Consider the following 24,000-nt stretch of genomic DNA (forward strand, 5'->3'; position numbering starts at 1 on the left):
GCCATCTCAACCACTATCAATGTATGCACTGTTTTATGTTGTGTGTGTATGTGGACACCAGTGATGCTTATTGCTTCATACTGGAAATCAATCCCACCTCCTCTTGTCATGTGATGAAGCCCTATATTTCACACCACCATGTGTTATTACCATGTGTTATTACCATGTGTTATTACCGTGTGTTATTACCGTGTGTTATTACCGTGTGTTATTACCGTGCGTTGTTACCGTGCGTTGTTACCGTGCGTTGTTACCGTGCGTTGTTACCGTGCGTTGTTATCGTGCGTTATTACCGTGTGTTATTACCGTGTGTTATTACCATGTGTTATTACCGTGCGTTGTTACCGTGCGTTGTTACCGTGCGTTATTACCGTGCGTTATTATCGTGCGTTATTACCGTGTGTTGTTACCGTGCGTTGTTACCGTGCGTTGTTACCGTGCGTTGTTACCGTGCGTTGTTACCGTGCGTTGTTACCGTGCGTTGTTACCGTGCGTTATTACCGTGTATTATTACCGTGCGTTGTTACCGTGCGTTGTTACCGTGCGTTGTTACCGTGTGTTATTATCATGCGTTTCTACCATGTGTTATTTTCATGCATTATTTCTACCTTTAGATTTTGTGGCATAGAGAAAGTTAAGATATCAGACAGGGGAGGTGATATTAATAATATTCTGAGTAAAAGAGAATGTTTTGGGATTTTCACCCTCCAGACATTATTTCCTAAAGATCTTAATGATGAAATGCCTATGTATGTTATGTTGTGAATTTGAACATGAATTATGTCCCTATTTAAGATTGCTCTGATGTTTTTCGTACGATGTACCCAATGATTAATGAAAACTTGCTATGTCCTCATTGTGGTCTTACAGACGTGTTTAATACGTCTTATTTACACACTTTATTTGAATATTTATGAAATGCATATTGTTATATTTGGTAGAACTTATTTGTTTTTCCTTCGCCTCCAACCCCTTTCCATGTGTGGAACGGATGTGGGTGGGGCTAGGTCTACATAAGGGTTCTAATTTTAAGAAATTTACAAAAGCTCTGACGAACGCCGTGAGGCCGATACGTAAAGCTCTGATGAAGGCCGTGAGGCCGATACGTAAAGCTCTGATGAAGGCCGTGAGGCCGATACGTAAAGCTCTGACGAAGGCCGTGAGGCCGATACGTAAAGCTCTGACGAAGGCCGTGAGGCCGATACGTAAAGCTCTGACGAACGCCGTGAGGCCGATACGTAAAGCTCTGACGAACGCCGTGAGGCCGATACGTAAAGCTCTGACGAACGCCGTGAGGCCGATACGTAAAGCTCTGACGAAGGCCGTGAGGCCGATACGTAAAGCTCTGACGAAGGCCGTGAGGCCGATACGTAAAGCTCTGACGAAGGCCGTGAGGCCGATACGTAAAGCTCTGACGAAGGCCGTGAGGCCGATACGTAAAGCTCTGACGAAGGCCGTGAGGCCGATACGTAAAGCTCTGACGAAGGCCGTGAGGCCGATACGTAAAGCTCTGACGAAGGCCGTGAGGCCGATACGTAAAGCTCTGACGAAGGCCGTGAGGCCGATACGTAAAGCTCTGACGAAGGCCGTGAGGCCGATACGTAAAGCTCTGACGAAGGCCGTGAGGCCGATACGTAAAGCTCTGACGAAGGCCGTGAGGCCGATACGTAAAGCTCTGACGAAGGCCGTGAGGCCGATACGTAAAGCTCTGACGAAGGCCGTGAGGCCGATACGTAAAGCTCTGACGAAGGCCGTGAGGCCGATACGTAAAGCTCTGACGAAGGCCGTGAGGCCGATACGTAAAGCTCTGATGAAGGCCGTGAGGCTGATACGTAAAGCTCTGATGAACGCCGTGAGGCCGATACGTAAAGCTTATTAAAGATCAGTGATACTATCAAGAGCAGTGTGCGGTTTCCTTTGTCCTTCATCTTGTTCAACTGTTGCCATGCACCTGCAAAAAGATTTCTCAGATCTGCGAGTGCCTTTTGAATTTTGAATTTTCATGCATTATACCATGTGTTATTATCATGTGTTATTACCATGTGTTATTACCATGTGTTATTATCATGTGTTATTACCATGTGTTATTACCATGTGTTATTATCATGTGTTATTATCATGTGTTATTACCATGCGTTATTACCATGCGTTATTACCATGTGTTATTACCATGTGTTATTATCATGTGTTATTACCATGCGTTAATACCATGCGTTATTACCATGTGTTATTACAATGCGTTATTATCATGTGTTATTATTATGCATTTGTACCATGTGTTATTATCATGTGTTATTATTATGTGTTTGTACCATGTGTTATTATCGTGTGTTATTATCATGTGTTATTATTATGCGTTTGTACCATGTGTTATGGCTTGTCATGTCTTGTGCTGTTAGTGGATGTTTCCTGGATCAGTATCTAACTAACCTCTCTGTCCCTTCCCCTTCCCCTACCCTCTCTCTCTAACTCTCTTTTCCCTGCCTCTCTCTCTCCCCCCGCCTCTATCTCTCCCCCTACCCTCTCTCTATCTCCTCCCCCTTCTCCCCGCTCTCTCTCTCACTCCCCCCACCCCAACCCTCCAGTCTGCCAGTATCCGTGAGGAGCGTGGGGATGAGGTGGAGGTGGAGCTAACAGACAGCCAGAGGAAGCTGACCCTGTCCAGAGAGGAGGTCCAGAGGATGAATCCTCCCAGGTTCAGTAAGGTGGAGGACATGGCTGACCTCACCTGTCTCAACGAGGCCTCCGTCCTACACAACCTCAGAGAGAGATACTACTCTGGCTTGATATACGTCAGTGTACATTACACACACACACACACACACACACACACACACACACACACACACACACACACACACACACACCACAGGACACAATAATACATAAACTCAAACTTGCACAGCACACAAGGGAGAAGTGAAAGTCAAAACTGATGTGTACAGTATAGACGGTAGAAGTCGGAAGTTTACATCCACTTATGTTGGTGTCATTAAAACTCGTTTGTCAACCACTCCACACATTTCTTGTTAACAAACTATAGTTTTGGCAAGTTGGTTAGGACATCTACTTTGTGCATGACACAAGTATTTTTTCCAACAATTGTTTACAGACAGATTATTTCACTTATAATTAATTCACTGTATCACAATTCCAGTGGGTCAGAAGTTTACATACACTAAGTTGACTGTGCCTTTAAACAGCTTGGAAAATTCCAGAAAATTATGTCATGGCTTTAGAAGCTTCTGATAGGCTAATTGACATCATTTGAGTTAATTGGATGTGTACCTGGGGATGTATTTCAAGGCCTACCTTCACACACAGTGCCTCTTTGCTTGACATCGTGGGAAAATCAAAAGAAATCAGCTAAGACCTCAGAAAAAACATTGTAGACCTCCACAAGCCTGGTTCATCCTTGGGAGCAATTTCCAAACGCCTGAAGGTACCACGTTCATCTGTACAAACAATACTATGCAAGTATAAACACCATGGGACCACGCAGCCGTCATACCGCTCAGGAAGGAGACTCGTTCTGTCTCCTAGAGATGAACGTACTTTGGTGCAAAAAGTGCAAATCAATCCCAGAACAACAGCAAAGGACCTTGTGAAGATGCTGGAGGAAACAGGTACAACAGTATTTATATCCACAGTAAACCCAGTCCTATATTGACATAACCTGAAAAGCCGCTCAGGGAAGAAGCCACTGCTCCAAAACCGCCATAAAAAAGCCAGACTACGGTTTGCAACTGCACATGGGGACAAAGATCGTACTTTTTGGAGAAATGTCCTCTGGTCTGATGAAACAAAAATAGAACTGTTTGGCCATAATGACCATCGTTATGTTTGGAGGAAAAAGGGGGACGCTTGCAAGCCAAAGAACACCATCCCAACCGTGAAGTACGGGGGTGGCAGCATCATGTTGTGGGGGTGCTATGCTGCAGGTGCAGTTCACAAAATAGATGGCATCATGAGGGATGAAAATTATGTGGATATATTGAAGCAACATCTCAAGACATCAGTCAGAAAGTTAAAGCTTGGTCGCAAATGGGTCTTCCAAATGGACAATGACCCCAAGCATACTTCCAAAGTTGTGGCAAAATGGCTTAAGGACAACAAAGTCAAGGAATTGGAGTGGCTATCACAAAGCCTTGACCTCAATCCTATAGAAAATTTGTTGGGATTACTGAAAAAGCGTGTGTGAGCAAGGAGGTCTACAAACCTGACTCAGTTACACCAGCTCTGTCAGGAGGAATGGACAAAAATTCACCCAACTTATTGTGGGAAGCTTGTGACCCAAGTTAAACACTTTAAAGGCAATGCTACCAAATACTAATTGAGTGTATGTAAACTTCTGACCAACTGGGAATGTGATGAAAGAAATAAAAGCTGAAATAAATTTGTCTCTCTACTATTATTGTGACATTTCACATTCATAAAATAAAGTGGTGATCCTAACTGACTGAAGACAGGGAATTATTTACTAGGATTAAATGTCAGGAATTGTGAAAAACGGTATTTAAATGTATTTGGCTAGGGTGTATGTCAACTTCCGACTTCAACTGTATAAGCACAAGATAAACACGTCACACCGTGTGTGTGTGTGCGTGTGCGTGTGCGGTGTGCGTGTGTGTGTGAACAAAAGTCCCCACAAGAATAGTAAACAAATGAACATTTGACCAACTGGGGACATTTTGTTAGTCCCTACAAGGTCAAATGCTATTTCTAGGGGGTTCAGGGTTAAGGTTAGAAATAGTGTTAGGGTTAGAATTAGGTTTAGTGTTAGGAGCTAGGGTTAGTTTATGGGTTAGGGTTAGGAACTAGGGTTAGTTTATGGGTAAGGGTTAGGAGCTAGGGTTAGTTTATGGGTTAGGGTTAGTTTATGGGTAAGGGTTAGGAGCTAGGTTTAGTTTATGGATAAGGGTTAGGAGCTAGGGTTAGTTTATGGGTAAGGGTTAGGAGCTAGGGTTAGTTTATGGGTAAGGGTTAGGAGCTAGGGTTAGTTCATGGGTAAGGGTTAGGAGCTAGGGTTAGTTTATGGGTAAGGGTTAGGAGCTAGGGTTAGTTTATGGGTTAGGGTTAGTTTATTGGTAAGGGTTAGGAGCTAGGGTTAGTTCATGGGTAAGGGTTAGGAGCTAGGGTTAGTTTATGGGTAAGGGTTAGGAGCTAGGGTTAGTTCATGGGTAAGGGTTAGGAGCTAGGGTTAGTTTATGGGTAAGGGTTAGGAGCTAGGGTTAGTTCATGGGTAAGGGTTAGGAGCTAGGGTTAGTTCATGGGTAAGGGTTAGGAGCTAGGGTTAGTTCATGGGTAAGGGTTAGGAGCTAGGGTTAGTTTATGGGTAAGGGTTAGGAGCTAGGGTTAGTTTATGGGTAAGGGTTAGTTTATGGGTTAGGGTTAGGAGCTAGGGTTAGTTTATGGGTAAGGGTTAGGAGTTAGGGTTAGTTTATGGGTAAGGGTTAGGAGCTAGGGTTAGTTTATGGGTAAGGGTTAGGAGCTAGGGTTAGTTTATGGGTAAGGGTTAGTTTATGGGTTAGGGTTAGGAGCTAGGGTTAGTTTATGGGTAAGGGTTAGTTTATGGTTTAGTGTTAGGAGCTAGGGTTAGTTTATGGGTAAGGGTTAGGAGCTAGGGTTAGTTTATGGGTAAGGGTTAGGAGCTAGGGTTAGTTTATGGGTAAGGGTTAGTTTATGGGTTAGGGTTAGGAGCTAGGGTTAGTTTATGGGTAAGGGTTAGGAGTTAGGGTTAGTTTATGGGTAAGGGTTAGGAGTTAGGGTTAGTTTATGGGTAAGGGTTAGGAGCTAGGGTTAGTTTATGGGTAAGGGTTAGGGGCTAGGGTTAGTTTATGGGTAAGGGTTAGGAGCTAGGGTTAGTTTATGGGTAAGGGTTAGTTTATGGGTTAGGGTTAGGAGCTAGGGTTAGTTTATGGGTAAGGGTTAGTTTATGGGTTAGGGTTAGGAGCTAGGGTTAGTTTATGGGTAAGGGTTAGGAGTTAGGGTTAGTTTATGGGTAAGGGTTAGGAGTTAGGGTTAGTTTATGGGTAAGGGTTAGGAGCTAGGGTTAGTTTATGGGTAAGGGTTAGGGGCTAGGGTTAGTTTATGGGTAAGGGTTAGGAGCTAGGGTTAGTTTATGGGTAAGGGTTAGTTTATGGGTTAGGGTTAGGAGCTAGGGTTAGTTTATGGGTTAGGGTTAGGAGCTAGGGTTAGGATTAGGGGTTCTGGAAAATTGGATTTTGAATGGGACTGAATTGTGTGTCCCCACGATGTTAGTTGTACAAGACTGTGTGTGTGTGTGGGGGGGGGGGTTACTCTGTAGAGAGAACTGTGACATCAGTGTAACTGATATAAGAGGAGGGGTTGTGTTACATCACAGACGTTTATATAAGAGAGAGAAGGACGGAGCAGAAAGGAGAGCTGCATCTACTGTTTCGTGACTATGAACCAATGAAGGGAGGGATGAGAGATAGAAAGAAAGAAAGAAAGAAAGAAAGAAAGAAAGAAAGAAAGAAAGAAAGAAAGATAAGTGTTGCGGTACTTTGATATGAAGAATGTGTCAGAAAGAGTTAGAATGTGACATAGTGAATGACACTTTGTATTGTATATCTATGTTGAGGAATTTGAAGGCTGTTTATCTAATCTGCTTTAGAGAAAGAGAGAGAGAAAATTAGGGATTTTGGTGGACAAGGCAGTATACTGACCCTCATATTTCAGTCCACCACACACACACACACACACACACACACACATACTGTATGTGTGGATTATCAGGGAAGGGTGTGAGAGGAGGTGGATGGGTAGGGGTGACCAGTCAGAATCCACAGAGTCATCTTGTTTACACTGTTGCCTGCATATTTCATTCATAAACCTGTGTTGTAGCACTAGCTGGTTGATTGATTATCCTGACAGCTATCTGTCTTTTTCATTAGAAATCCTCCTTACACATTCCACCTGACCCTACTCATACTGTAGGTTAATATGTCCTACTCATACTGTAGGTTAATGTGTCCTACTCATACTGTAGGTTAATGTGTCCTACTCATACTGTAGGTTAATGGGCCTTACTCATACTGTAGGTTAATGTGTCCTACTCATACTGTAGGTTAATATGTCCTACTCATACTGTAGGTTAATGGGCCTTACTCATACTGTAGGTTAATGTGTCCTACTCATACTGTAGGTTAATGTGTCCTACTCATACTGTAGGTTAATGTGTCCTACTCATACTGTAGGTTAATGTGTCCTACTCATACTGTAGGTTAATATGTCCTACTCATACTGTAGGTTAATATGTCCTACTCATACTGTAGGTTAATGTGTCCTACTCATACTGTAGGTTAATGTGTCCTACTCATACTGTAGGTTAATATGTCCTACTCATACTGTAGGTTAATGTGTCCTACTCATACTGTAGGTTAATATGTCCTACTCATACTGTAGGTTAATGGGCCTTACTCATACTGTAGGTTAATGTGTCCTACTCATACTGTAGGTTAATGTGTCCTACTCATACTGTAGGTTAATGTGTCCTACTCATACTGTAGGTTAATATGTCCTACTCATACTGTAGGTTAATGTGTCCTACTCATACTGTAGGTTAATATGTCCTACTCATACTGTAGGTTAATGGGCCTTACTCATACTGTAGGTTAATGTGTCCTACTCATACTGTAGGTTAATGTGTCCTACTCATACTGTAGGTTAATGTGTCCTACTCATACTGTAGGTTAATATGTCCTACTCATACTGTAGGTTAATGTGTCCTACTCATACTGTAGGTTAATATGTCCTACTCATACTGTAGGTTAATGGGCCTTACTCATACTGTAGGTTAATGTGTCCTACTCATACTGTAGGTTAATGTGTCCTACTCATACTGTAGGTTAATGTGTCCTACTCATACTGTAGGTTAATATGTCCTACTCATACTGTAGGTTAATATGTCCTACTCATACTGTAGGTTAATTAGTCCTACTCATACTGTAGGTTAATGTGTCCTACTCATACTGTAGGTTAATATGTCCTACTCATACTGTAGGTTAATGTGTCCTACTCATACTGTAGGTTAATATGTCCTACTCATACTGTAGGTTAATGGGCCTTACTCATACTGTAGGTTAATGTGTCCTACTCATACTGTAGGTTAATGTGTCCTACTCATACTGTAGGTTAATGTGTCCTACTCATACTGTAGGTTAATATGTCCTACTCATACTGTAAGTTAATGGGCCTTACTCATACTGTAGGTTAATGTGTCCTACTCATACTGTAGGTTAATGTGTCCTACTCATACTGTAGGTTAATGTGTCCTATTCATACTGTAGGTTAATATGTCCTACTCATACTGTAGGTTAATGTGTCCTACTCATACTGTAGGTTAATGTGTCCTACTCATACTGTAGGTTAATGTGTCCTATTCATACTGTAGGTTAATATGTCCTACTCATACTGTAGGTTAATATGTCCTACTCATATTGTAGGTTAATATGTCCTACTCATACTGTAGGTTAATGGGCCTTTCTCATACTGTAGGTTAATGTGTCCTACTCATACTGTAGGTTAATGTGTCCTACTCATACTGTAGGTTAATGTGTCCTACTCATACTGTAGGTTAATGTGTCCTACTCATACTGTAGGTTAATATGTCCTACTCATACTGTAGGTTAATATGTCCTACTCATACTGTAGGTTAATGTGTCCTACTCATACTGTAGGTTAATGTGTCCTACTCATACTGTAGGTTAATGTGTCCTACTCATACTGTAGGTTAATATGTCCTACTCATACTGTAGGTTAATGGGCCTTACTCATACTGTAGGTTAATGTGTCCTACTCATACTGTAGGTTAATGTGTCCTACTCATACTGTAGGTTAATATGTCCTACTCATACTGTAGGTTAATGTGTCCTACTCATACTGTAGGTTAATGTGTCCTACTCATACTGTAGGTTAATGTGTCCTACTCATACTGTAGGTTAATGGGTCCTACTCATACTGTAGGTTAATATGTCCTACTCATACTGTAGGTTAATATGTCCTACTCATACTGTAGGTTAATATGTCCTACTCATACTGTAGGTTAATGTGTCCTACTCATACTGTAGGTTAATGTGTCCTACTCATACTGTAGGTTAATGGGCCCTACTCATACTGTAGGTTAATGGGCCCTACTCATACTGTAGGTTAATGGGCCCTACTCATACTGTAGGTTAATATGTCCTACTCATACTGTAGGTTAATGGGCCTTACTCATACTGTAGGTTAATGTGTCCTACTCATACTGTAGGTTAATGGGCCCTACTCATACTGTAGGTTAATGGGCCCTACTCATACTGTAGGTTAATGGGCCCTACTCATACTGTAGGTTAATGTGTCCTACTCATACTGTAGGTTAATATGTCCTACTCATACTGTAGGTTAATGGGCCCTACTCATAGTGTAGGTTAATGTGTCCTACTCATACTGTAGGTTAATATGTCCTACTCATACTGTAGGTTAATATGTCCTACTCATACTGTAGGTTAATATGTCCTACTCATACTGTAGGTTAATATGTCCTACTCATACTGTAGGTTAATATGTCCTACTCATACTGTAGGTTAATGGGCCTTACTCATACTGTAGGTTAATGTGTCCTACTCATACTGTAGGTTAATGTGTCCTACTCATACTGTAGGTTAATGTGTCCTACTCATACTGTAGGTTAATATGTCCTACTCATACTGTAGGTTAATATGTCCTACTCATACTGTAGGTTAATGTGTCCTACTCATACTGTAGGTTAATGTGTCCTACTCATACTGTAGGTTAATGTGTCCTACTCATACTGTAGGTTAATATGTCCTACTCATACTGTAGGTTAATGGGCCTTACTCATACTGTAGGTTAATGTGTCCTACTCATACTGTAGGTTAATGTGTCCTACTCATACTGTAGGTTAATATGTCCTACTCATACTGTAGGTTAATGTGTCCTACTCATACTGTAGGTTAATGTGTCCTACTCATACTGTAGGTTAATGTGTCCTACTCATACTGTAGGTTAATGGGTCCTACTCATACTGTAGGTTAATATGTCCTACTCATACTGTAGGTTAATATGTCCTACTCATACTGTAGGTTAATATGTCCTACTCATACTGTAGGTTAATGTGTCCTACTCATACTGTAGGTTAATGTGTCCTACTCATACTGTAGGTTAATGGGCCCTACTCATACTGTAGGTTAATGGGCCCTACTCATACTGTAGGTTAATGGGCCCTACTCATACTGTAGGTTAATATGTCCTACTCATACTGTAGGTTAATGGGCCTTACTCATACTGTAGGTTAATGTGTCCTACTCATACTGTAGGTTAATGGGCCCTACTCATACTGTAGGTTAATGGGCCCTACTCATACTGTAGGTTAATGGGCCCTACTCATACTGTAGGTTAATGTGTCCTACTCATACTGTAGGTTAATATGTCCTACTCATACTGTAGGTTAATGGGCCCTACTCATAGTGTAGGTTAATGTGTCCTACTCATACTGTAGGTTAATATGTCCTACTCATACTGTAGGTTAATATGTCCTACTCATACTGTAGGTTAATATGTCCTACTCATACTGTAGGTTAATATGTCCTACTCATACTGTAGGTTAATATGTCCTACTCATACTGTAGGTTAATGGGCCTTACTCATACTGTAGGTTAATATGTCCTACTCATATTGTAGGTTAATGTGTCCTACTCATACTGTAGGTTAATATGTCCTACTCATACTGTAGGTTAATATGTCCTATTCATACTGTAGGTTAATATGTCCTACTCATACTGTAGGTTAATGTGTCCTACTCATACTGTAGGTTAATATGTCCTACTCATACTGTAGGTTAATATGTCCTATTCATACTGTAGGTGTCACGTCCTGACCATTGTAAGAGGTCATTTGCCTTAGTGGAGTTGTCAGGGCGTGACAGGTGGTTGTTTTGGGTGGTTTGGGTGTTTTTGGAGTTTTCTGTTTCTAGGTGGGATCGTGCTAGTATTCTATTTCTATGTTTCGTTTTCCATGTTTTGGCCGGGTATGGTTTCCAATCAGAGGCAGGTGTCTTTCATTGTCTCTGATTGGAAGCCATATTTAAGCAGCCTGTTTTGCTTTGTGGTTTGTGGGTAGTTGTTTTCTGTTTTGTTCCTTGTAACCTGACGGAACTGTTGACGGTCGTTTTTGTTGTTTTGATTTAGTGTTTTCATTAAAGTAAAATATGAGCACTTTACACGCCGCGCCTTGGTCCCCTTCAACGACCTCTATGACAGAACTACCCACCGTAAAAGGACCAAGCAGCGTGAGAGAAGGTACCTGGAGTCGTGGACGTGGGAAGAAATCCTCTCCCTCCAGTGCGCCTCCAGAATCCAGGAAGTCCTGTGCCTGCTTCCCACACTCACCCTCCAGTTCGCCTCAATAGCCCAGTAAGGCCGGTGCCTGCTTTGAGCACTCGGTCCTCAGTGCGTCTCCCCAGTCCGGTGAGACCGGTTCCAGCTCCCCGTAGGAAGCCTCCAGTGATAATCAATGGTCCGAAGCCTCCAGTGATAATCCATGGCACGAAGTCTCCAGTGATGATCCATGGCCCGGAGCCTGTAGTGATAATCCATGGCACGATGCCTCCAGTGATGATCCATGGCCCGGAGCCTGTAGGGATGATCCATGGCCCAGAGCCTGTAGGGATGATCCATGGCACGGAGCCTCCAGTGATGATCCATGGCCCGGAGCCTGTAGGGATGATCCATGGCACGAAGCCTCCAGTGATAATCCATGGCCCGGAGCCTCCAGTGATGATCCATGGCACAAAGCCTCCAGTGATGATCCATGGTGCAGAACCAGTAGTGATGATCCATGGCACGGAGCCTGCAGCGAAGGTCCCCAGTCCGGAACCTACAGAGACGCTCCTCAGCCCGGAGCCTCCAGCGACGCTCCTCAGCCCGGAGCCTCCAGCGATGCTCCTCAGCCCGGAGCCTCCAGCGACGCTCCTCAGCCCGGAGCCTCCAGCGACGCCTCTCAGCCCGGAGCCTCCAGCGACGCCTCTCAGCCCGGAGCCTCCAGCGACGCCTCTCAGCCCGGAGCCTCCAGCGACGCCTCTCAGCCCGGGGCCTCCAGCGACGCCTCTCAGCCCGGGGCCTCCAGCGACGCCTCTCAGCCCGGGGCCTCCAGCGACGCCTCTCAGCCCGGGGGCCTCCAGCGACGCCTCTCAGCCCGGGGGCCTCCAGCGACGCCTCTCAGCCCGGGGCCTCTAGCGACGCCTCTCAGCCCAGGGCTTCCAGCGACGCCTCCCAGTCTGGAACCTTCAGTGGAGGTCTGCAGCCCAGGGCCTTCAGCGGCGGCCTTTAGCCCAGAGTCTTCAGCGGCGGTTGGCGTTCCGAAGCCTCTGGCGATGATCCATGGTCTGGTTCCTCCGGACATACAGAAGCGGGGGGATCAGCGGGCGGTGGGGGTACTACGCCCAGAACCAGGGCCGCCGCCATAGACATTAGTCACCCACCCTACCCTCCCTTTGTGGGTTTTTTTTTTTGGGGGGGGGGTTGTGTTTGGGGTTGGTTTTGTTGGTTTGGTTTGGGGTGCAGTCGGGGTCTGCACCTTTGGGGGGGTACTGTCACGTCCTGACCATTATAAGAGGTAATTTGCCTTAGTGGAGTTGTCAGGGCGTGACAGGTGGTTGTTTTGGGTGTTCTTGGGGTTTTCTGTTTCTAGGTGGGATCGTGCTAGCATTCTATTTCTATGTTTCGTTTTCCATGTTTTGGCCGGGTATGGTCTCCAGTGCGCCTCCCCAGCCCGGTACGTCCTGTGCCAGCTCCCCGCACTCGTCCACCAGTGCATGTGTACAGTCCGGCGTCTCCAGCGATGGTCTACAGCCCAGAACCTCCAGCGACGGTTCACAGTCCACAGCTTCCAGCGACGGTTCACAGTCCAGAGCTTCCAGCGACGGTTCACAGTCCAGAGCTTCCAGCAACGGTCCGGAGCTTCCAGCAACGGTCAACGGTCCGGAGCTTCCAGTGACGGTCAATGGTCCGGAGCCTTCAGTGACGGTCAGTGGCTGGAGCCTTCCTCTGCGCCGGTGCCCAGTCCAGGCACGGCGTCCAGTCCCGTTCCATGGCCGGAGCCTTCCTCTGCGCCGGTGCCCAGTCCAGGCCAGGCATGGCGTCCAGTCCTGCTCCATTGCCGGACCTTCCTCTGCTCCGGTGCCCAGTCCGGGCATGGCGTTTAGCCCGGCTTCAGGGTCAGATCCGCGGTCTGAGAGGGGGCTACGTCCCGCACCGGAGCCACCACCGACGCTAGTTGCCCACCCTAACCCTCCCCATCCAGGTTCAGGTTTTGCGGTCGGGGTCCAGACCTTTGGGGGGGGTACTGTCACACCCTGACCATAGTGAGCCCTTGGGGTTCTCTATGGTGCAATAGGTCAGAGCGTGACTAGGGGGTGTTCTAGTCTAGAATTTCTATGTTGGTGTGAGTATGGTTCCCAATTGGAGGCAGCTGATGATCGTTGCCTCTAATTGGGGATCATACTTAGTGTGGTCCTTTTCCCACCTGCGTTGGTGGGATATTGTTTCGTTTTGGTTTAGTGCTATGTGCGCTACGAACTTCACGTTCGTTTATTCTTTGTTGTTTTTTGAAGGTTCACTTTAATAAATATGTGGAACTCTACTCACGCTGCGCCTTGGTCCGCTCATTATGTATACGACGAACGTGACAGTCCTAGTCATACTGTATGTTAATGGGGGGAGAATGTTGGGCGGGATTGACCCTCCCTCTCCTAATGTAGCTGTTATATGACTCAGATTAGGTGTGTGTTATGACATTACCTGGCTTAATGGTTGGGGCTAGGCATTGGGAGGGCATGGGTCGTTGAGATTAAGCATGGCATTTTAGTTATCATTGAACTTTGTGTATATCTATCCTGGGGGTGTGTGTGTGTGTGTTTGCAGACATACTCGGGCCTGTTCTGTGTGGTGATCAACCCTTATAAGAACCTGCCCATCTACACAGAGTCCATAGTGGAGATGTACCGAGGGAAGAAACGCCATGAGATGCCCCCTCACATCTACGCTATATCAGAGGCTGCCTACCGCAGCATGCTACAAGGTAACCCTAACCCCTGACCTCTAACCCCTGACCCCCTCACATCTACGCCATATGAAAGAAATGTGTTATGATTTTCATATGTGCATTTTTGTGGAATAGTTTCATTTCAATAATAATGTTTTCATTTCTCAAAATCATTGTCACGTGGTTAATCATCAAAATATTAATTAAAATGATAAAACTCTAAAAGTTAAAATTCTACTAATGCGAGAGCACCAGCCTCTGCCTTATGGACACATTGAGAGGCTACACCGTGATCATTGGCGGCTTAATAGCCTAAATGAGCGCATGGAACTCAGAGATGGCCATGCAGCCCAGAGATGGCCATGCAGCCCAGAGATGGCCAATGCAGCCCAGAGATGGCCAATGCAGCCCAGAGATGGCCAATGCAGCCCAGAGATGGCCAATGCAGCCCAGAGATGGCCATGCAGCCCAGAGATGGCCAATGCAGCCCAGAGATGGCCAATGCAGCCCAGAGATGGCCATGCAGCCCAGAGATGGCCATGCAGCCCAGAGATGGCCAATGCAGCCCAGAGATGGCCAATGCAGCCCAGAGATGGCCAATGCAGCCCAGAGATGGCCATGCAGCCCAGAGATGGCCAATGCAGCCCAGAGATGGCCAATGCAGCCCAGAGATGGCCAATGCAGCCCAGAGATGGCCATGCAGCCCAGAGATGGCCAATGCAGCCCAGAGATGGCCAATGCAGCCCAGAGATGGCCATGCAGCCCAGAGATGGCCATGCAGCCCAGAGATGGCCAATGCAGCCCAGAGATGGCCATGCAGCCCAGAGATGGCCATGCAGCCCAGAGATGGCCAATGCAGCCCAGAGATGGCCAATGCAGCCCAGAGATGGCCAATGCAGCCCAGAGATGGCCAATGCAGCCCAGAGATGGCCAATGCAGCCCAGAGATGGCCAATGCAGCCCAGAGATGGCCAATGCAGCCCAGAGATGGCCAATGCAGCCGTTGACCCATAACTTCCATTGTCAACTAAGTAAAAATACATAAAGCCGACAAATAAAAACTGTTGAAAATATACGGATGAAAATTCTGGTTCTTTCAATCACATTTCAATCACATTCATCAACAGTTGAAGTCAGAAGTTTACATACACTTAGGTTGGAGTCATTAAAACTCGTTTTTCAACCACTCCACGCATTTCTTGTTGTTGCATCTTTTTATTCACCCTCTTTCTAAGTTTCTAACAGAGATTTTTTATTTATTTCCCTTTTTCTTCCCGATTTCTTGATATCCAATTGCGATCCAATTACGATCTTGTCTCATCTCTCAACTCCCCAATGGAATCGGGAGAGGCTAAGGTAGAGTCATGTGTCCTCCGAAACACGACCCGCCAAACCACGCTTCTTAACACCCTCCCGCTTAACCCGGAAGCCAGCTGCACCAACGTGTCGGAGGAAACACCGTTCAACTGACTACCGAAGTCAGCCTGCAGGCGCCCGGCCCGCCACAAGGAGTCGCTAGAGCACGATGAGCCAAGTAAAACCACCCCGGCCAAAACCTCCCCTAACCCGGACGACGCTGGGCCAATTGTGCACCGCGCTATGGGACTCTCTGTCACGGCCGGTTGTAACACAGCCCAGGATCGAACCCGGGTCTCTAGTGACACCTCAAGCACTGCGATGCAGTGCCTTAGACCGCTGCGCCACTCGGGAGGTCTGAAAATGTATTTTTATTGGCTAATTCATTACAGGAGTTGCATGTTTTGTTCAGATGAATTACCATAATCTAAATGTGATTTCTGTCATTCTGAGCACCGTGAGTGGACGCGCTAAGGGGTTACACAACCAATGCATATGTGTCTGATAAATTTCTCAAATGGCCGGTAAATTAAAATCTTACCGGTCACGTTGTTTGGTGCCACATTTTCCTAACAGACACCCTGCTGACAGTGTAAATACCATATACAGTGCATTCAGAATTCAGACCCCTTGACTTTTTCCACATTTTGTTACATTACACCTTATTCTAAAATGTATTATATAGTTTTTTTTCCCTCATCAATCTACACCCAATACCCCATAATGACAAAGCAAAAACAGGTTGTTAGAAATTGGTGGTTCCAAACTTCATCCATTTAAGAATGATGGAGGCCACTGTTCTTGCGGACCTTCGATGCTGCATCCATTTTTTGGTACCCTTCCCCAGATCTGTGCCTCAACACAATCCTGTCTTGGAGCTCTACGGACAATTTCTTTGACCTCATAGCTTGGTTTTTGCTCTGACATGCACTGTCAACTGTGGGACCTTATATAGACAGGTGTGTGCCTTTCCAAATCATGTCCAATCAAATTAATTTACCACAGGTGGACTCCAATCAAGTTGTAGAAACATCTCAAGGATGATCAATGGAAACAGGATGCACCTGAGCTCAATTTAGAGACTCATAGCACAAGGTCTGAATACTTATGTATTCGCTTTGTCATTATGGGCTATTGTGTGTAAATTGATGAAGTTTTTTAAAATTGATTTTAGAATAAGGTTGTAACGTAACAAAATGTAGAAAAAGGGAAGGGGTCTGAATACTTTCTGAATGCACTGTACATCCATGTTTTTTGTGGAGGCATATGGAAACATTGGCAATGAGAATCTCTTGGTGCTGCAAAGGATTTTTCCCACGCCACATGTATTATGATAGGAGCGTGACAAACAGACATTGATTGCGCCACTCCTCCATTTAAACCGGTTAGAGACAGATTGAGGAACGTTTCTGCCCCGAGGTCAATTCATTAGACGACAAGACTGTCCTCTCTCTCTCTCTCTCTCTCTCTCTCTCTCTCTCTCTCTCTCTCTTATTCTTTCTTTCTTTCAATGTGACAGGTGTGTGTCCGTGATCTGTGATCCTATTGATAATTGAACCAGTATGACCGGTATGTGTGCGTGTCCGTGCATGTCTGTGCACATGCGTGCGTGCGTGTGTGTGTGCTTGCCTCTCTGTGTGTGTGTCTGTGGTTCCGAGGAAACCTTTAAAACAAACACACCAAAAATGTAACAGACAAGGTCAGGCCATTGTGTTGGTGTCTGCAGTGTGGGCTGGAGCAGAGGTCTGAGGTCTGTCTGGAGAGACCACTTCTGTGGCTTTGACCTCCTTCCTCCTCACTACACGACAATGCTGCTCAGTGAGAGCTGTTGAAATCACACACACACTGACAGCCTTTGTGTTTCAGTCAGGTTCTCTGAGATAGATTGACAAGTGTATCGATCCCCCTGTTACAGTGATTACTGGTGTAAGAAGTGAAGGTAGTACTGTTACAGTGATTACTGGTGTAAGAAGTGAAGGTAGTACTGTTACAGTGATTACTGGTGTAAGAAGTGAAGGTGGTACTGTTACAGTGATTACTGGTGTGAGAAGTGAAGGTAGTACTGTTACAGTGATTACTGGTGTAAGAAGTGAAGGAGGTACTGTTACAGTGATTACTGGTGTAAGAAGTGAAGGTAGTACTGTTACAGTGATTACCGGTGTAAGAAGTGAAGGTGGTACTGTTACAGTGATTACTGATGTAAGAAGTGAAGGTAGTACTGTTACAGTGATTACTGGTGTAAGAAGTGAAGGTAGTACTGTTACAGTGATTACTGATGTAAGAAGTGAAGGTAGTACTGTTACAGTGATTACTGGTGTAAGAAGTGAAGGTAGTACTGTTACAGTGATTACTGATGTAAGAAGTGAAGGTAGTACTGTTACAGTGATTACTGATGTAAGAAGTGAAGGTAGTACTGTTACAGTGATTACTGGTGTAAGAAGTGAAGGTAGTACTGTTACAGTGATTACTGATGTAAGAAGTGAAGGTAGTACTGTTACAGTGATTACTGGTGTAAGAAGTGAAGGTAGTACTGTTACAGTGATTACTGGTGTAAGAAGTGAAGGTAGTACTGTTACAGTGATTACTGGTGTAAGAAGTGAAGGTAGTACTGTTACAGTGATTACTGGTGTAAGAAGTGAAGGTGGTACTGTTACAGTGATTACTGGTGTAAGAAGTGAAGGTAGTACTGTTACAGTGATTACCGGTGTAAGAAGTGAAGGTAGTACTGTTACAGTGATTACCGGTGTAAGAAGTGAAGGTAGTACTGTTACAGTGATTACTGATGTAAGAAGTGAAGGTAGTACTGTTACAGTGATTACTGGTGTAAGAAGTGAAGGTAGTACTGTTACAGTGATTACTGGTGTAAGAAGTGAAGGTAGTACTGTTACAGTGATTACTGATGTAAGAAGTGAAGGTAGTACTGTTACAGTGATTACTGGTGTAAGAAGTGAAGGTAGTACTGTTACAGTGATTACCGGTGTAAGAAGTGAAGGTAGTACTGTTACAGTGATTACTGGTGTAAGAAGTGAAGGTAGTACTGTTACAGTGATTACTGATGTAAGAAGTGAAGGTAGTACTGTTACAGTGATTACTGGTGTAAGAAGTGAAGGTAGTACTGTTACAGTGATTACTGGTGTGAGAAGTGAAGGTGGTACTGTTACAGTGATTACTGATGTAAGAAGTGAAGGTAGTACTGTTACAGTGATTACTGGTGTAAGAAGTGAAGGTAGTACTGTTACAGTGATTACTGGTGTAAGAAGTGAAGGTAGTACTGTTACAGTGATTACTGGTGTGAGAAGTGAAGGTGGTACTGTTACAGTGATTACTGATGTAAGAAGTGAAGGTAGTACTGTTACAGTGATTACTGGTGTAAGAAGTGAAGGTAGTACTGTTACAGTGATTACTGGTGTAAGAAGTGAAGGTAGTACTGTTACAGTGATTACTGGTGTAAGAAGTGAAGGTAGTACTGTTACAGTGATTACTGGTGTAAGAAGTGAAGGTAGTACTGTTACAGTGATTACTGGTGTGAGAAGTGAAGGTGGTACTGTTACAGTGATTACTGGTGTGAGAAGTGAAGGTAGTACTGTTACAGTGATTACTGGTGTGAGAAGTGAAGGTAGTACTGTTACAGTGATTACTGGTGTAAGAAGTGAAGGTAGTACTGTTACAGTGATTACTGGTGTAAGAAGTGAAGGTAGTACTGTTACAGTGATTACTGGTGTAAGAAGTGAAGGTAGTACTGTTACAGTGATTACTGATGTAAGAAGTGAAGGTAGTACTGTTACAGTGATTACTGGTGTAAGAAGTGAAGGTAGTACTGTTACAGTGATTACTGGTGTAAGAAGTGAAGGTAGTACTGTTACAGTGATTACTGGTGTAAGAAGTGAAGGTAGTACTGTTACAGTGATTACTGATGTAAGAAGTGAAGGTAGTACTGTTACAGTGATTACCGGTGTAAGAAGTGAAGGTAGTACTGTTACAGTGATTACTGGTGTAAGAAGTGAAGGTAGTACTGTTACAGTGATTACCGATGTAAGAAGTGAAGGTAGTACTGTTACAGTGATTACTGGTGTAAGAAGTGAAGGTAGTACTGTTACAGTGATTACTGGTGTAAGAAGTGAAGGTAGTACTGTTACAGTGATTACTGGTGTAAGAAGTGAAGGTAGTACTGTTACAGTGATTACTGATGTAAGAAGTGAAGGTAGTACTGTTACAGTGATTACTGATGTAAGAAGTGAAGGTAGTACTGTTACAGTGATTACTGGTGTAAGAAGTGAAGGTAGTACTGTTACAGTGATTACTGATGTAAGAAGTGAAGGTAGTACTGTTACAGTGATTACTGGTGTAAGAAGTGAAGGTAGTACTGTTACAGTGATTACTGGTGTAAGAAGTGAAGGTAGTACTGTTACAGTGATTACTGGTGTAAGAAGTGAAGGTAGTACTGTTACAGTGATTACTGGTGTAAGAAGTGAAGGTAGTACTGTTACAGTGATTACTGGTGTGAGAAGTGAAGGTGGTACTGTTACAGTGATTACTGGTGTGAGAAGTGAAGGTAGTACTGTTACAGTGATTACTGGTGTGAGAAGTGAAGGTAGTACTGTTACAGTGATTACTGGTGTAAGAAGTGAAGGTAGTACTGTTACAGTGATTACTGGTGTAAGAAGTGAAGGTAGTACTGTTACAGTGATTACTGGTGTAAGAAGTGAAGGTAGTACTGTTACAGTGATTACTGATGTAAGAAGTGAAGGTAGTACTGTTACAGTGATTACTGGTGTAAGAAGTGAAGGTAGTACTGTTACAGTGATTACTGGTGTAAGAAGTGAAGGTAGTACTGTTACAGTGATTACTGGTGTAAGAAGTGAAGGTAGTACTGTTACAGTGATTACTGATGTAAGAAGTGAAGGTAGTACTGTTACAGTGATTACCGGTGTAAGAAGTGAAGGTAGTACTGTTACAGTGATTACTGGTGTAAGAAGTGAAGGTAGTACTGTTACAGTGATTACTGATGTAAGAAGTGAAGGTAGTACTGTTACAGTGATTACTGGTGTAAGAAGTGAAGGTAGTACTGTTACAGTGATTACTGGTGTAAGAAGTGAAGGTAGTACTGTTACAGTGATTACTGGTGTAAGAAGTGAAGGTAGTACTGTTACAGTGATTACTGATGTAAGAAGTGAAGGTAGTACTGTTACAGTGATTACTGATGTAAGAAGTGAAGGTAGTACTGTTACAGTGATTACTGGTGTAAGAAGTGAAGGTAGTACTGTTCAATGGGTAATATGAAAGACTAACATTTTCTGCTTTTATTATTATTCTCTCACAGACAGAGAAGATCAATCTATCCTCTGCACGTGAGTAACCTGGGGTTATATATCTGTCTGCCTGTTTGCCTGTCTACCTGTCTGTCTGCCTGTCTTGTCTGTCTGTTTGTCTGCCTGTCTTGTCTGTCTGTCTCCCTGTCTTGTCTGTCTGCCTGTCTTGTCTGTCTGTTGGCCTGTCTTGGCTGCCTGTCTTGTCTGTCTGTTGGCCTGTCTGTCTGCCTGTCTTGTCTGTCTGTCTGCCTGTCTTGTCTGTCTGTCGTCTGTCTGTATTCTCACCATGGTAAATGATCCCAGTTTAGATAACTGAAGCTGAGTATAGCTTAGTTTCTGTTAGGATCCTGTTTTTAGCCTTTTACAGCCCAGTCCCCCTCCAACACTAGAAGTATATTTAGTTTCCCTGTATTTCTCCTGTATTCTCCTTTATTCCCATCCAACAGCAACACAATGACTAGTGTCTGTATCCTACACACCTGCTCTCTGTGTATAGAGGAATACACTGCATGGTTCCGCTGTTCACTGGTGGCCTACACGTGTGTATAGTGTCCTTTCTGTTATATGTGTTTGTGTTGTGTTTATATGTCCTTCATAACTGGGCTGTATATGTGTGTTTTTATGGAGGACCCTTGTGAAACGAGATGTGGTTTATGTGTGTGAGTTTCTCATACTTGTTTCTGTGTGTGTGTGTGTGTGTGTGTGTGTGTGTGTGTGTGTGTGTGTGTGTGTGTGTGTGTTCCAGCGGCGAGTCTGGCGCAGGGAAGACAGAGAACACTAAGAAAGTCATCCAGTATCTGGCTCATGTGGCCTCGTCCCATAAGACTGGAACTCTGGGTAGAAACAAGGAGGCCTCACAGGTAAACTGGGGAAGGAGAGAGAGAGGGAGAAGAGGGGGAGGGGGAGCGGAGAAGGGGGGAGGAAGAAGAGACTATATGGAGGAAATGGGGGAGAGGAGGAGGAAAGGAGAGCTTGGTTAGGAGACAAAGACAGAGAAGGGGAAGAAGATGTGAGGAAAGAGATGAATTGGATGAAGAAGGACAAGAATAGGAAGAGGTTTGATTGATGGATGATGTTAATTGTCCTGACTGAGGGAGAGGGTTGATTGATGGATGATGTTAATTGTCCTGACTGAGGGAGAGGGTTGATTGATGGATGATGTTTATTGTCCTGACTGAGGGAGAGGGTTGATTGATGGATGATGTTTATTGTCCTGACTGAGGGAGAGGGTTGATCGATGGATGATGTTAATTGTCCTGACTGAAGGAGAGGATTGATGGATGATGTTTATTGTCCTGACTGAGGGAGAGGATTGCTTGATGGATGATGTTTATTGTCCTGACTGAGGGATAGGGTTGGTTGATGGATGATGTTTATTGTCCTGACTGAGGGAGAGGGTTGGTTGATGGATGATGTTTATTGTCCTGACTGAGGGAGAGGGTTGATTGATGGATGATGTTTATTGTCCTGACTGAGGGAGAGGATGGATGGATGATGTTTATTGTCCTGACTGAGGGAGAGGGTTGATTGATGGATGATGTTTATTGTCCTGACTGAAGGAGAGGCTTGATGGATGATGTTTATTGTCCTGACTGAAGGAGAGGCTTGATGGATGATGTTTATTGTCCTGACTGAGGGAGTGGGTTGATTGATGGATGATGTTTATTGTCCTGACTGAGGGAGAGGTTTGATGGATGATGTTTATTGTCCTGACTGAGGGAGAGGATTGATGGATGATGTTTATTGTCCTGACTGAGGGAGAGGTTTGATGGATGATGTTTATTGTCCTGCCTGAGGGAGAGGTTTGATGGATGATGTTTATTGTCCTGACTGAGGGAGAGGGTTGGTTGATGGATGATGTTTATTGTCCTGACTGAGGGAGAGGGTTGATTGATGGATGATGTTTATTGTCCTGACTGAGGGAGATGATGGATTGATGGATGATGTTTATTGTCCTGACTGAGGGAGAGGGTTGATGGATGATGTTTATTGTCCTGACTGAGGGAGAGGATTGATGGATGATGTTTATTGTCCTGACTGAGGGAGAGGTTTGATGGATGATGTTAATTGTCCTGACTGAGGGAGAGGATTGATGGATGATGTTTATTGTCCTGACTGAGGGAGAGGGTTGATTGATGGATGATGTTTATTGTCCTGACTGAGGGAGAGGGTTGATTGATGGATGATGTTTATTGTCCTGACTGAGGGAGAGGTTTGATGGATGATGTTTATTGTCCTGACTGAAGGAGAGGTTTGATGGGATGATGTTTATTGTCCTGACTGAAGGAGAGGATTGATGGATGATGTTTATTGTCCTGACTGAGGGAGAGGATTGATGGATGATGTTTATTGTCCTGACTGAAGGAGAGGATTGATGGATGATGTTTATTGTCCTGACTGAGGGAGAGGGTTGATGGATGATGTTTATTGTCCTGACTGAGGGAGAGGGTTGATGGATGATGTTTATTGTCCTGACTGAAGGAGAGGGTTGATGGATGATGTTTATTGTCCTGACTGAGGGAGAGGGTTGATTGATGGATGATGTTTATTGTCCTGACTGAGGAAGAGGATGGATGGATGATGTTTATTGTCCTGACTGAGGGAGAGGGTTGATGGATGATGTTTATTGTCCTGACTGAGGGAGAGGGTTGATGGATGATGTTTATTGTCCTGACTGAAGGAGAGGGTTGATGGATGATGTTTATTGTCCTGACTGAGGGAGAGGGTTGATTGATGGATGATGTTTATTGTCCTGACTGAGGGAGAGGATTGATGGATGATGTTGATTGTCCAGACTGAAGGAGAGGGTGGATGGATGATGTTTATTGTCCTGACTGAGGGAGGGGGTTGATTGATGGATGATGTTTATTGTCCTGACTGAGGGAGAGGATTGATGGATGATGTTTATTGTCCTGACTGAGGGAGAAAATTGATGGAGGAAGTTTATTGTCCTGACTGAGGGAGAGGATTGATTGATGGATGATGTTAATTGTCCTGACTGAGGGAGAGGATGATTTATGGATGATGTTAATTGTCCTGACTGAGGGAGAGGATGATTTATGGATGATGTTTATTGTCCTGACTGAGGGAGAGGATTGATGGATGATGTTTATTGTCCTGACTGAGGGAGAGGGATGATTGATGGATGATGTTTATTGTCCTGACTGAGGGAGAGGAATGATGGATGATGTTTATTGTCCTGACTGAAGGAGAGGATTGATGGATGATGTTTATTGTCCTGACTGAGGGAGAGGGTTGATTGATTGATGGAT

At 44.3% G+C, this 24,000-nt stretch overlaps 1 protein-coding gene across 5 annotated transcripts in view; it reads left to right on the forward strand.

Annotated features, from left to right (window-relative positions):
• The window catches only part of LOC106605745 (uncharacterized), a 104,407-nt gene that overhangs the window by 5,101 nt on the left and 75,306 nt on the right, over positions 1-24,000 (forward strand). For all 5 annotated transcript variants that reach the window (XM_082960630.1, XM_082960633.1, XM_082960634.1 and 2 more), the window contains exons 3-6: positions 2,586-2,792; positions 13,944-14,100; positions 20,740-20,767; positions 21,474-21,588. In XM_082960630.1, coding sequence (XP_082816756.1) covers positions 2,586-2,792; positions 13,944-14,100; positions 20,740-20,767; positions 21,474-21,588 — 507 coding nt within the window. The remainder of the gene's footprint in view (positions 1-2,585; positions 2,793-13,943; positions 14,101-20,739; positions 20,768-21,473; positions 21,589-24,000) is intronic.

The sequence above is a fragment of the Salmo salar genome, chromosome 02, assembly GCF_965601325.2.
Source record: "Salmo salar chromosome 02, fSalSal1, whole genome shotgun sequence".
Classification (NCBI taxonomy): domain Eukaryota; kingdom Metazoa; phylum Chordata; class Actinopteri; order Salmoniformes; family Salmonidae; genus Salmo; species Salmo salar.